At 30.7% G+C, this 13,980-nt stretch overlaps 1 protein-coding gene across 18 annotated transcripts in view; it reads right to left on the reverse strand.

Annotated features, from left to right (window-relative positions):
- Positions 1–3,972: 3,972 nt before the first annotated feature.
- Positions 3,973–13,980, reverse strand: part of FoxP (forkhead box transcription factor P) — a 288,984-nt gene continuing 278,976 nt past the window's right edge. For 16 of the 18 annotated variants that reach the window (XM_085658133.1, XM_085658138.1, XM_085658135.1 and 13 more), the window contains 4 exons: positions 12,424–12,599; positions 8,238–8,313; positions 7,388–7,500; positions 3,973–6,911 (listed from right to left, as the gene is read on the reverse strand). In XM_085658133.1, coding sequence (XP_085514259.1) covers positions 6,662–6,911; positions 7,388–7,500; positions 8,238–8,313; positions 12,424–12,599 — 615 coding nt within the window. In that variant the 3' untranslated portion in view covers positions 3,973–6,661. The remainder of the gene's footprint in view (positions 6,912–7,387; positions 7,501–8,237; positions 8,314–12,423; positions 12,600–13,980) is intronic. The other 2 variants (XM_085658137.1, XM_085658136.1) reach the window with 2 other exon arrangements.

A 13,980-nucleotide genomic window follows, 5' to 3' on the forward strand; every position in this document is an offset into this window, starting at 1 on the left:
TTAAAAAGGAAAGAAAAAAGAATACGAACAAGTTGGATTGTTTAAATAATTTTTAAGAATGAAATAACTGTTTTGTCGATAAATCGATGCACAGGTAAATTATTATCAGTTAATAATTTTTAACGAGAATTTGCTCTTATCGCGACCAATGCAATTTCCTACATAATCAACGTGTCAGTGAATGACTGTATCGATCGATATAATCTCTTAATAGAATTTTTCGAATATAATCAAAATTAAAAAAAAAACAAAAAATAATAATAATAATAAATATTTATCAGAATAGAAATGAAAATTCAATCGAATAGTTAAAAGCAGAGTGATTAGAAGTATCTATATGAAAAATAGTAAATTAGAAATATATATAATGAAATATATATAATAAATCTATATGAAAGATAGTAAATTAAAAATATATATAATGCTTTAGATATGCAAAGAGCTTTCATTGAATAATAACAATCAATATTATATTATTAACAAGCTCGTAACGAATTAGGAGTTTGGTAAAATCCGTCCGTGTTATAAATTCAACTTCTCATTGTTTATGAGTCATTCTTTCATCAATTTATTCTTTTAAGATGACTTTATGAGACAAAGACTTAATTCTATTTATTAGGACTTAGAAATTGCGGGTTTCGTATGTTCTCTATTTACAGTGTGATATTAGTTTTTCTGTAATCTAACCCCATATGTATATATATATATATATTTATGTGTATATATGTATATATATATATATATATATATGTATATCCTGTAAATACATTATCTTTTTTATGTGTATAAACCTTCGTACATATACATCTAACTAGATTATTAAGCATGTACAAACAATTTCAGTCTTATACAAAGAAACTATAGTTTAAAATTATGATCTTTCGGTACTTACAATACATTATTTAAATCGTATCTCTATCTTGCGTTGCCTTTTTGCAAAAAAAAAGGATTAAAAATATTTGAAAAAGTCGTACGTGATTTCTTTTAGTAACACATTTAATTTCTTAGGTGAAGTCGGTACATTTTTACAAGGCAACTTAATATACTATATAGATAGTAAATTGATCTTTCCTTTCAGAACGGCAAAGTTCTAAAAATTACATTTCGTTAAATCATAAATATTTCCTCCGTAAATCTTGTTCACAATCGATCGGATAATACGAATTCTGAATTGTTGAGCTCGCTTTTCTTCGTCCACATTTTTTTCTTTTTTTCCATTTTTTATCAAACACGCTGATCCTTATGGATATGATGTTACGTTTAATTCTAGATCGAATGGTCGAAGACAATAAGTAAATTCAATGTCAAATTCTTGATATTTTAAATCTAGAATTAAACGTGACATGATCATATACGGACCAAAAATATAATACTGCCACGTAAAAATAAGATGATCATAGAATGAAAAATGATTATTAATATACCCGTAAATCGTTTTACGAGTTTTTACAAGTGATATAATCAATTAAAATGCAATTTTTATATTTTACCGAACGATCGATTTACTTACGATGCTTGAACAATCTCGATTGTTAATTCGAATTAATCAAAGATCTTGCGGCAGTAAATCAGGAAATATGTAGATTTGATTTAGTAAATAAATAATTTATTATCCTCGCGAGTGTACAAATAAATATAAAGGAGATAATATATATATATATATATATATATATATATATATATATATATATATAAAAAAGAAAAGAAAAATTATACACAATCATTGAAAATTAATCAAAGAAAGTACCAGATTTGAATAATTTCGAATAAACTTATATCCAGGAAAAGAAAAAGAAAAAAAAAAAAAAAGAAAAAAAAAATTCGTGTCATTTCTAATTCTTGACTACAATTTAGGCCAGTAGTCATCCTACGGACATTATCAATTTCAAATATGGTCTTCGATCATTTCATTTCGTATATAATCATACCTTTCTCCTTCAACATTATTCTACGATCTCACTACGTGTTCTCGTACTTGATATGAGGAGGAAAGTTCGTCAGTTATCGTTTCAACTATTGTGATATATGACGAGCGTTTTGATAAAAAAAAAAAAAAAAAAAAAAAAAAAAAAGAGAAAAAAAAAAGAAAATTCTCGTAAGAAAAAGAAAACAAGAGAAAAAGAAAAAAAAAAGGAAAAAAAAAACAAAGAGAGACGGTCGACTTCGTGAATAAATAATATACCCGTTGTGTGTTTATTATTTATTTAATATTCATCCTTATATTATCATTCAAAAATGAGAACACATCTCTTCAGCTTTGCACCGGAAAATAAAATAATTCAATAAGCTTTCGTATTTAAAAAACTTCAAAAAGACGTGTCTTTACGGGGCTTATCCGAAATATATAACAAATTTAACAGAAAACACGTTTTTAAATATGTATAATATATAATATCTGCGAGTAACATCGACGCGACGCTATGATACAAGAATCGGGGGTGGGGGGGTGGTTGGGAAGGGGGAATGGTAAGGAAAGGGAAGAGGTTATAAACAGAAACGAATGTTTCGGGATATGGGGGAGGCGGATGGTCTCGTGAGACCATAGATATACCGATTTTTTTTTTTTTTTTAATTTAATCTTAATAATGCGAATCCCTATTAATCTCGCTTATCACGAGACATATACGTCTAATCGACGAATTAAAAAAATTATCGGGGCTTTTCTCGGCCCCCTACCTGCCCTCACTCCTTCACCTTTTCTTTCTTTTTTCTTTTCTTTTTTCTTTTTTATGTATGTGTGTGTGTGTATGTATGTATGTATGTGTGTGCATGTGTGTATGTGTATTTTTGTTTTCTTTTCTTATCATCCTCTATTTCTTTCTCATCACTTTCTTCTTCTTTTTCTTCTTCTTCTTCTTCTTCTTTTTCTTCTTCTTCTCCTTCTCCTTCTTCTTTTTCTTCTTCTTTTTCTTCTTCTTCTTATTTTTCTTATTCTTATTCTTATTCTTATTCTTATTCTTATTCTTATTCGCGAAATACGAGACTTCGAATCGGAATTAAATGCAGACGGGGATTCGAGCAACGTTCAGATTTATAATTATACGACGCTGTCGATTAAAATAATTCGTTCACAATATGTATTCGCAAATCCCTAATGCCTCGACAATGTTTTTTATCCTTACTTATTTTTTTTCCCTTTTTTTTTTTCTTTTTTTTTAATCATTTAAACTATGTACAAGAGAGTCTTCTATATTATATATATCAAGTCCTTAAATCCATTATACACACTACATGTAGACTTAAATTATAAATTAATATTAAAATAATAATAATAATAATAATAATAATAATAATAATTATTATTATTATTAATAATGATAATGATGGTAATAATAATAATAATAATAACAATAATAATAATAATAATAATAATAATAATAATAATAATAATAATAATAATAATAATAATAATAATAATAATGATAATAATGATAATAATAATAATAATAATAATAATAATAATAATAATAATAATAATAATAATAATAATAATAGTACGATAACTAATCGTGAAAGCGAGCCCAATGAAAGTGACACCGGACTTTTAAAGCTCGTCAAAAAAAACCTGACCCTTTTATTGAAGCCCGAGTTTAATGAAAGAAACGCGCCCCTCCTCGTACCTTTCTTCTTTCCATTTTTGATTTGTCCAAACAAAAACAAAAGAAAGATAGAAAAGAAAAAAAAAGAACAAAAAAAAAAAGAAAAAAAATAAAATAGAAAAAAAAAAAGAATGAGCGAGAAGAAAAAAGCTTAAGCGAACTAATTGTTAAAATCTATGAATAAAAAGAGAATAAATATGGCAAATTATAAATGCAAAGAGATATTATTCTAGAAATATTCGTTCGAACATTAACAAAAACGTACTTACATATATATATATATGTATATATATATATATATATATATATATATATATGTATATATATATATATATATATGTATATATATATATATATATATATATATGTATGTGTGTGTGTGTTTATAAAAAATTGAATCGATCTTTAATACGAAGAAAAGCGAGATCTTTCGAGAAAAACAAAACTTGTTTTTCGATTTAGGCTCTTAATATTCGGGATTTTAAAAATCGATGATAACGATGTAAATGGAGCCAGACGATTTAGGGCCCTTCGAAGAGGCCCAAACGAAAAAAAGAAAAAAAAAAAGAAAGAAAAGGGTCGGTTTTTTCATTCCTTTCTTATTCGATCGCTAAAACTCTCTCGACGCGGACGAGCGTCTCGGAAGATGATGAGTTTATTTCATATTTTTTTTTTTTCATTTTATTTATTTTTTATTTATTTTTTAAATGGAGCACGATTTTTCACGGGGTTTTTTTTCTTGCAATTTCCTCTATGATAATAAAGGGAGGACTAGGAGTGGACGGGGGAGGATCGACATCTAATTTTCATTGATTAATTCCGATACGTATACGCCGTTATATATATAATATTATGTATATGCATCATACATAGTACTTTGAATTGTATATCGTTTTTTTTTTTTTTTTACTTTTTTTGTTCCATTATTTATAGAGTTTTGTCGTAAACCACCGATACGCTCGAGCATTCGATCGATTCCGATTTCTACACCCAGCGATTACTAATCGTTACTTCCTTCTTCTAATCGAGCTCGGGTATGTGCGTGTATATGTGTATGTGTGTGTGTGTGTATTTTATGTGCGTGTATGTACGCGCGCGCGTGTCTCTATCTCTCTCTTCATCTCATTCTTTCCTCGTGAAGTAGCTCGTTCTCTCTCTTATTATTATTATTATTATTTATTTATTTTTTTTTTCTACGATTAAAAACTCTTGCGACTATTTACGAGTATCTTGTTCTACAAGTTTATACGTGACAACGACGAAGGACGAAAGTTCGATGTTTAGACGTTACGCGTGTTTGAATAAAAGTATATAAAGATCTTTTCGTCAATGGATTATTTTGTAAAATAAAAAGCAAAGACTAAAAAAAGAAGAAAAAAAAAAAAAGAAGAAAAGAAAAAGAAATGCAAATAAATCTTTGGCCTTCTCGATAATAATATTGTCATTATAAGTGGGAAGGAACAAAAGAAAGAAAGAAAAAAGAAAGAAAAAAGAAAGAAAAAAAAATATATATATATATATATATAAAAGAAAAAGAACGCAGAAAATTTCGATTTATCTTTTACTAATACGATTTTTGAAAAATCGGACCAATCACATCGATCGAGTAGCATATAATCGTCATCGTCGTTGTCATCGTCGTCGTCGTCGTCATCGTCATTGTTGTCCTCGTCCCTTTTCTCGAGATTCTCCAATATATTATATCTATAAATTGTCAAAAGAAAATTCGTGTTTAGATCGTCGATCAAAAGATTCTCTTTCATTCGTTTAACTTTCCTCCTTCGATCGTTTGTCGATCGAATATAAAATCGAGTATGAGTTTGTAATAGGTAATCGTATGTAATATATGTGCTTTGTAGAAAGTTTGAAAGATGCGCGCGCACGGAAATGAAAAATTCGAAGTATGTATTAGAAGAAAAGAAAAGAAAAGAAAAAAAATAATAATAATAATAATAACAATAATAACAATAATAATAATAATAATAATAATAATAATAATAATAATAATAATAATAATAATAATAGTAATAATAATAATAATAATAGTAATAATAATAATAATAATAATAATAATAATAATAATAATAATAAAAGAAATAACGAGATAAAAAAAAGAAATAAAAAGATTCAAGAGAAAGAAGGAGCCACTGGAGGAATCATTTCTATATCGCTCTCTTTTCATCCTTTCTTTATAATCCTAATGCAATGTACATGAGAGAGATGATTATATATATATATGTATGTTTATATATACATATATATATATATATATACACTCATATATATACACACACATATATAGATATATATATATATGTATATATATATATATATGTATATAGATGATACCGCGACTTCGTAAAAGGAAATACAACGGGAGAGAAATGAAAATGTGACATCGTTGTTCGCAATTGCTTGAGTAAGGATATGGATAGCACAGCGTGGTCTGTTCCTGCCAACTTTCCACGCATTTCGCTCTTTCTCTCTCTCTCTCTCTCTCTCTCTCTCTCTCTCTCTCTCTCTAATCTTTTTCTTCCTCTTTTCTTCTTTCTTTTTTTTTCACTTTTTCTTCTTCCTCCTCTTCATCTTCTTCTTCTTTTCCTTCTTCTTCTTCTTCTTCTTCTTCTCCTTCTTCTTTTTGTCTTTCGTTCGTTCGTTCGTTCGTTCGTTCTTCTTCTTCATCTTCTTCATCTCTCTCTTTTACGTCTCGAAGTGTAGCCGCTCCTGAGACGTCGCGGCTCGGATATGATGATTCGAGGGGTTTCATAGGAAGAGGTGAACGAACGAATCTCCGACGGTCCTTCGTATGTCCCTTCGTTCGTCCCATTGATCCTATTTATTACTTCGTTCGATTTTCTTCCAATGGCACGATTTAATTTGACCGCGAAAGACTCGTCCTTTTTCACGTTCTCTTCTTTTCCACCTCCTCCAGCTCCTTCCCCATCTCCTTCCACCTCCTTTACCCTTTTCTTCCACCTCCTTTGAAAACTCGTTCGTCCTCGAACTCGAACGAGACAGCCTGACACGGTACCGTCCTCCTATCGGGCTCGAGCCGAACGATACTACGCCTCGATCTGATCCTCCGGGCTCATTATGTCCGGTGCCATCGACAGGTCCTCTGCAATATCCTCGTCCTGTCCCGAATCGTGCTCGTGACTTTCTGGATATTCTCTCTCGTCCACCTGATCCTCTTCCGCCTCCTGTTCCGTTGGCCCATCCAGCATCTCGCGTTTTATTAATCTCGTTAGCTTACCACCCTCCGGGCTTTGCCCTTCCTGCTTTATGTGCACTGCTGGTTCATCCAGTGGCGACCTGTTCTCGATTTAACGACATCATCGTAATAATTAGATCATTTCGATACATACATACATACATACACACATATACATACATACATATATATATATATATATATATATATATATATAAATATATATATTTATATATCTTATATATCTTTGTATTTTTCTAATATTTTCTTTTCTTTCTATATCCTCTCAAATAATTTTATATAACTTCAAATTTTTTAATTTCTATCCGTGCTTCATGATATCGCTTGAATTAGCACAACGTTATCAAATATTTTATAAGATTCGAATGGAAAATAATCAATATGATATAAAAATGTGTATAATAAGGTTATAATAAAATTAGAATTTAATCGGATATTAATTTTTTTTTTTTTTTAAATAGAAAATTCGAATATTTAAAATTAACGTTTTCGATATTTGCCACGTTTATATCTTATTTTATCTGTTTAAATAGACGATTACGATGAGCTTACTTACATTAGATCGTTGTGAGACAAGACGTGCTCTTTATCCGGGCTCGTTGCTGTCGACGTACACATCGAGTTATTTAAAAATCCCATATTAGACTCCCCGAGTGCAGCCTGGAAATACTCAAATTGCATTAGACGGTTAGTTATCGATGCCTCTTGTGCTTTCGCTGATTTTTTTATAGATGCATTCGTCACACACACACACACACATACACGCGTATACACACGCATACAAATACGTGGATACACACGTGGACATACACGGGCAAACACATGAACGAAATCTTCTCGAGTCTCTTCGAAATACGATCGAAAAGTGCTTACGAGAGGGAAGAAGCAATAATCAATGTTTCTTTGATTTGCAGTTTAGATGGCTATAAAGATGTCTTCGGTAGGCTTAGAATTTATTTTCACATCTGTCGTTCATCCATTTTTATGTGTATGTACGCGGCGTAAGGCTCGACTTTATTTCCAAAATAGTAAAGAAGAAACAATCATTTTTTTTTTTTTTTTTTTTTTAAATTACTATTGGACTTACAAATCATTATACCTAATTGCCGTAGTGACATATACGTCACGTTTATTTTAACCCTTACATGTATGTGGATCGTGAAATTAGAACATATTAATATTTAATAATAAACTTAACATAGTTTCTCATGACAATTGTGACAATTGTATAATTTTTCTATTATATTATCCCTTTGATATGGTGAATAGAAATAATATAATATTATTATAAAAATTTCTTTAGACTTTGGATTTTAATTTATAATCGATAATATTAATAATTAAGTATAGTTTTACTTGAAATTTTTAATATTAGAATAAAAAATAGTCTAATTGTTGATAGTTACCTGGAGGTTGGCATTTAGAGCGTCACCATACATCGTAGGACTATGAGTGAGCGTTGGACTTTTCGATGGTACGCCCCTAAATATCGACAGAGAAAAATACGTTAGAAATACATGGGATAGTTTTACGATAGTCGTTTCCTGGAAAAAAAAAGAAAAAAAAAAAAAAAAAAAGAAGAGAAAAAGAAATGACTGATCTGAGTAGTATCTTAGTCTCGTGTCTACGTGTACGTGAGATATATTCTGTTTGAACTAGAAAGTAAAGATGTGTGTGTAAAGCGTGTCTCTTTGTGTGTGTGTGTGTGTGTGTGTGTGTGTGTGTGTGTAAATGTGTGTATTTTATGATATTATAAATATGTAGACATATTAAAAAGGTAAGATAGAAAAAAGAGAGAAAATGGAAAAGGGAAAGTTCAATAGAGATAGAAGAGTAGATAGAAAAGTATGATATTAAAAGAATTATAGTAAAAATACACATATATATATATACAATAGAAAAAAGTTTTTAAAAAGGATTAGAAAAAGAAGAGTTTGAAAACTCTTACCTACTACCTTTTCTTTTTTATTCTTTTCTTTTTTTTTTTTTTACCCCACTCGTCCAATCGGTCCGGAAGATTTCGAGTGAGATTAGAAGTATGTAAAAAAGTTGAATAAAAAAAAGCGCCCTCGTTTCACATTATTCTTCGTTAGTTAAATTTTCTTTTTTTTTCTGTCTTTTTTCGGTTTTTCTTTTCTCTTTTTGTTTCTTCTTTTTTTCTTATTTTCATTTTTTTTTTTGTTTTTTTTTTGTTTTTTTTTTTGTTTTTTTTTTCTTTTTCTTTTTCTTAAACTCAGACGAAATGCATTCTAATAGAATGTTTATGCGAAACGATTACGTTACTTATAAATGGCTTTCAGATTTACCTGAGCTTACCTTTCGTGTATTTCTTCCATCGAACTGGTATTTGTCGGTATATTTGAGTAAAATTGCCAAGTGTACGTATGAAGTCCGAAAGAGAGATACTTTTTTCTTTTTCTTTTTTTTATTTTTTTTATTTTTTTTTTTTTTTAATAAATTGAAAAAGTATCATATCTTTTCAAAAGTTCCCTCGCAAATCAATTGACAATTGTTTTAAATAATTGACGAGGCTTTTCTCAACGGAGACATTCTTTTTCTTCCCTTTCTTTTCTTTTCTTTTTTGTTTTCTTTTTTTTTTTCTCAGACACTTCGTGTTAGCACCTTTTGCGAGAGATCGATATTTCGAGCATGCGAAGAGATATGGTAAAAAAACAAAAAAACGTTGTCTTCGAGCCATTTATAAAGTAACTTGAAAGCGCTGAATAACGATAAAAAGAGAGAAAATTTTTATTAAAAAGTGAAAGAGAGAAAAAGAGAAAGAGATAAAAAGAGAAAGAGATAAGGAAGATAGGAAGAACTATAGATACTAGGAGAGAAAGAGAGAGAGAAAGAGAGAGAGAGAGACAGAGAGAGAGAGAGAGAGAGAGAGATACAGATAGATAGATATAGATAGACAGATAGAGAGATAGAGAGAAAAAGAGAGATGGATAGTGAGCAAGCACAAGAAATAGAGGAGAGTAAATATAGATAAAAATAGATAGATAAATAGGTAGATAGATATAGAAAGAGATTATAAAAATAGATCGAAAAGTTTTTAAAACTATTTAGATTATTTAATAAGAATTCTGAATGTTAATCGACAATACGATAATTAGTACGTATCCTTTTAGGTACCTGATGTTAGAAGATAGATATGTTGTAGCGATGAATGGAGAATTCCGTATCATCCGTGACTATAGAGTAGTGACGTACGATTTACATAGATAATATACGCATGCGCTTAGCTAGGCTAGCTCTTCCGAGACATTTATATTCAACCAGATATCATTCGTACAAACTTAGGAAGAATTATGGACGAAATCAATGAGGAAATACGAAAGATAAATTAATATTATAAATCTTTCGCGCGGGAGTACGAACCATAAAAAAAAGAAAAAGAAAAAGAAAAAGAAAAAAGAAAAAAGAAAAAATAAGTAAATCGTCAACCAAGTTTTTTTTTCACTTCTTTTTCTTTTCGTGAGAACAAAAAAGAAAAAAAAGAAAAAAAAACAACAACAACAACAACAACAAAATAAAGAATATCGTTGAGGATAACAAATGGAAAATACATTATTTCATTATCTCGTTCGAAATGATTTCTTTCTCTATCGCCATGAGGATGATATACATTCGAATGACAAAAGAAAAATTAATAATTGGATATGCTTTCTTATCGAAAGGACGGAAGGGGGGTGGGGGATGGGAGTAGAAAAACACAAAAGCGAACCTACAATTATCGATTCGAGGAAAAACAAAGTAAAAGAATAAAAATAGCGAATTAAAAATAATTTTCAAAAGAAATATCGAAAAAATAAGAGAAACAGAGAGAAAAAAAGAGAGAAAAAAAGAGAGAGGGAAAGAGAGAGAGAAAGAGAGAGAGAGAGAGAGAGAGAGAAAGAGAAAAAGAGAGAGAGAGAGAGAGAGAGAGAGAGAGAACAATTTAACACACGCTCATTCACACGAACGCACGCTTTCGCTTTTGCAAGACGCTATTAAGAGCCGACACTAGACAAAAGCGCTGTGAAATATAATCGAAGCGAATTTTATTAGGAGATTTCGTAAGGGTTCGGTTAAGGAATATGAAAGGGTAATATCTTTAGAGTGGTAGATATCATAGATTCGAATGAACGATATCACCACGATCGTTCGGAGCATTCATGCGGGCAACAACCACTAAAATAACATCGGTTATATATATATATATATCATCCTGCAGTTATGACCAATCGTCCTGTGGCTGGGCTCCTGCAGGGTTCGTGCAGGTCTTAAGCTCTTTTAGCTGTGCTTTAGAGCTTTGGACTACGGTACTATATATATATATATAATATATATATATATATACATATATATTATATATATATATATATATATATTATGTATATACGGGGATGTGCTATGGGGGTTGTCTCCTGTTTATTACGAGCAGAGGTTTAGAAAATATTACATAAAAATTTTTTAAATTTCCTTTTACCAATTACATATCACTTTGCACACGTTTCCGTAACTTTTCTTTCTTTGTTTGTTTATTTTTTTTTTTTTTTTCCTTTTTTTGTCTTCTTGCAATTGATCGACAGATCAGTGGGAAAGAAAAGAAAAAGAAAAGTCTTTCATATCGAAACGAAGAAATCGCGAACAACACCTCTGATCATAAACAAGAACTTACTAGGATCGTACTAGGGCTAAATTTGTTTTTAAGGATACGGAATCTAAAGGCGTTCGAGGCAGGCATGATGCGGAATTCATTCTTTTTTTGTTTCTTTTTTGTTTGCTTTCTTTTTTTTTGTTTTTTTTTTTTTTTACTTTTTTTTTGTAAATTTTTTTCTCTTTTTTCTTTTTTTCCTATGGTTTATTTTTTTCTTTTTTTTTTTTTTTTCAAAGGAGTTGGATCATTCACAGACTTTCTTCGTCCCGTTGACTTTCAATATGCAAATATTTCAATATTTGTACGAAAATGACGAACAAAGATTGCCACGATATGAATTATTATTTATTTTATACTGTCCAATTTTATCATAACGAACGATTCCATATCGTTGCGACTATTTATTGTTTCATATCGAATACATCAAAGAATAAATGTCGGGCTTTATCGTTATGATATGCATTAACGTAGATCGTAAACCTACGAAGAAATTGTAAATAAGTTATATCATATGTAGTAATCAAGCGAGAGAAAATTTTACACGATAATAATTTGAACATTATCGATTAAGTTAAAAAAAACGATAAGGGAGAAAGTCAATAGGCGAAAAAATCCGTTCTGTGTACGTTTATAATTTATCACTTCTTTTCTTTGTTTGTTCGTTCTTTTTTTTTTTGTATATATATATTTTTGATTTTTAAATTATTATTATTATTATTATTATTATTATTATTATTATTATTATTATTATTATTATTATGATTACTATTATTATTATTATTATTATTATTATTATTATTATTATTATTATTATTATTATATTTTTTTTTTCTTTTGGAAGACAACGACCAAGCGAAATCGTCCCGGTCGCCACGTTCGTAATGTACCGCGTCAAGGTCAGAACGTCGCGCCAGCCAGCCAGCAGAATTCTAAAAAGTGGTAGTGCTTACTGTGCGGAGAGGTGGGGTGGAGTGGATGATGGGTTTTGGTCATATTTCCTGGGGCGGCCGCGGGACAGATGCCGCCGCTTTACGAACTCGGCGTCGTCCACCATCCAGAATGACCCGAAGTCGTCCTCATAGCGCACAAAACACTTGTGCAATGATAGATTGGTGCGAATCGCGTTCTGTATACACAGACAAGACCACCAAGAAATAGAGAAAAAGAGAGTAAAAAGACAAGGTTTCTGGTTTTTGTTGCTTTCTTTCGTATCTTTCTTTTCTGATTTCTTTTTCTTTTTCCTGTTCCGTATTCGTTCGCTTGTTTTTTTTTTTTTTTTTTTTTTTTTTTTTTTTTTTTTTGTATTATTCCTGCATTTTTCCTGGGCTTTTTTTTTCTTTTTTGTATTCTCGATATTTCGTTTCGTTTAGCATATATATATATATTATATATATCTCGGTTGCGCGCATTTCACATTCGCTTTCCCGCTTCCTCGTAATTCCCCCTAGAAAAGAGTCGCGCTGAGCAAAGAACAACAACAAGAACAACAACGAAAACAAAAATAATAATAATAATAACAACAATTAAAATCAATAACAACAACAACAACAACAACAACAACAACAACAACAACAACAACAACAACAACAATAACAATAACAATAACAACAACAACAACAACAACAATAATAATAAAAACAACAATTAACAACAGCTAGAAAACAACTAGGGCAGAGCGTAGACGAGACTACGTTCTCGCTCTCTACTTTAAATAATAATGTACAAACGTCTCCCTCTCTGGTAGTCGCGTAGTAGAGTAGTCGTGAGATTTCGAAGGTGACGTCGTTCGTGGTAGTTGTGAAGGGGGGTTTCAATCGGGGGTGAGACTGGGCCTGAACGTTAAAAAGAGAATGCTGGTGGTGGTGGTGGTATTGGGGGCGGGGGTTGGGCGGTCTGGGTCATCGGAACAAAGGTGCTGCGGTTACGTGATTCGCACGAACGATGGTGGAGCCTTCGTTCAGTGCCTCATCGTGAACCTTATTATTGCGACCTTTTTTACCGATATAATAATGATGAAAACAATGAAAGAAAAACGAGAGAACCAAATATGGGAGAGTACGGTGTAAAAAATAAGTGACGTAGTATATGTATATTACATAATATGCGCTTCCTCTGACTACCTGACAAAACCTGTGCGTGAGTGTTGTTTCTCACTCTGTTCTCCGGGTAACCGGGGTCCGGCTTCCGAGACTAGACTTGGGCCAGAGATCGAGTCGGTCCCGCCGTTCTCGATCGGTTAATCGCTGCAAAGCTGACATGCTTATTAAGAAGCACACACGATCTTCTACGAGAATCGTACGAGAGCATTATCGACTGATTGATTGATTGATTGATTCATTGACTGATTGATTGATTGATTGATTGATTGATAGATAGATTGATTGATTGATCGATCGATAGATCGATCGATCGATCAATCGATTATTTTTTGATAATTACATTTTTGCTATTAATTTTTATTAATTTTTCATATTTATTCTTATCACTCTCATAGGGATAAAACTTTA

This window comes from Vespa mandarinia, chromosome 7 (genome assembly GCF_050613455.1).
Source record: "Vespa mandarinia isolate Hongniang chromosome 7, ASM5061345v1, whole genome shotgun sequence".
Lineage (NCBI taxonomy): Eukaryota > Metazoa > Arthropoda > Insecta > Hymenoptera > Vespidae > Vespa > Vespa mandarinia.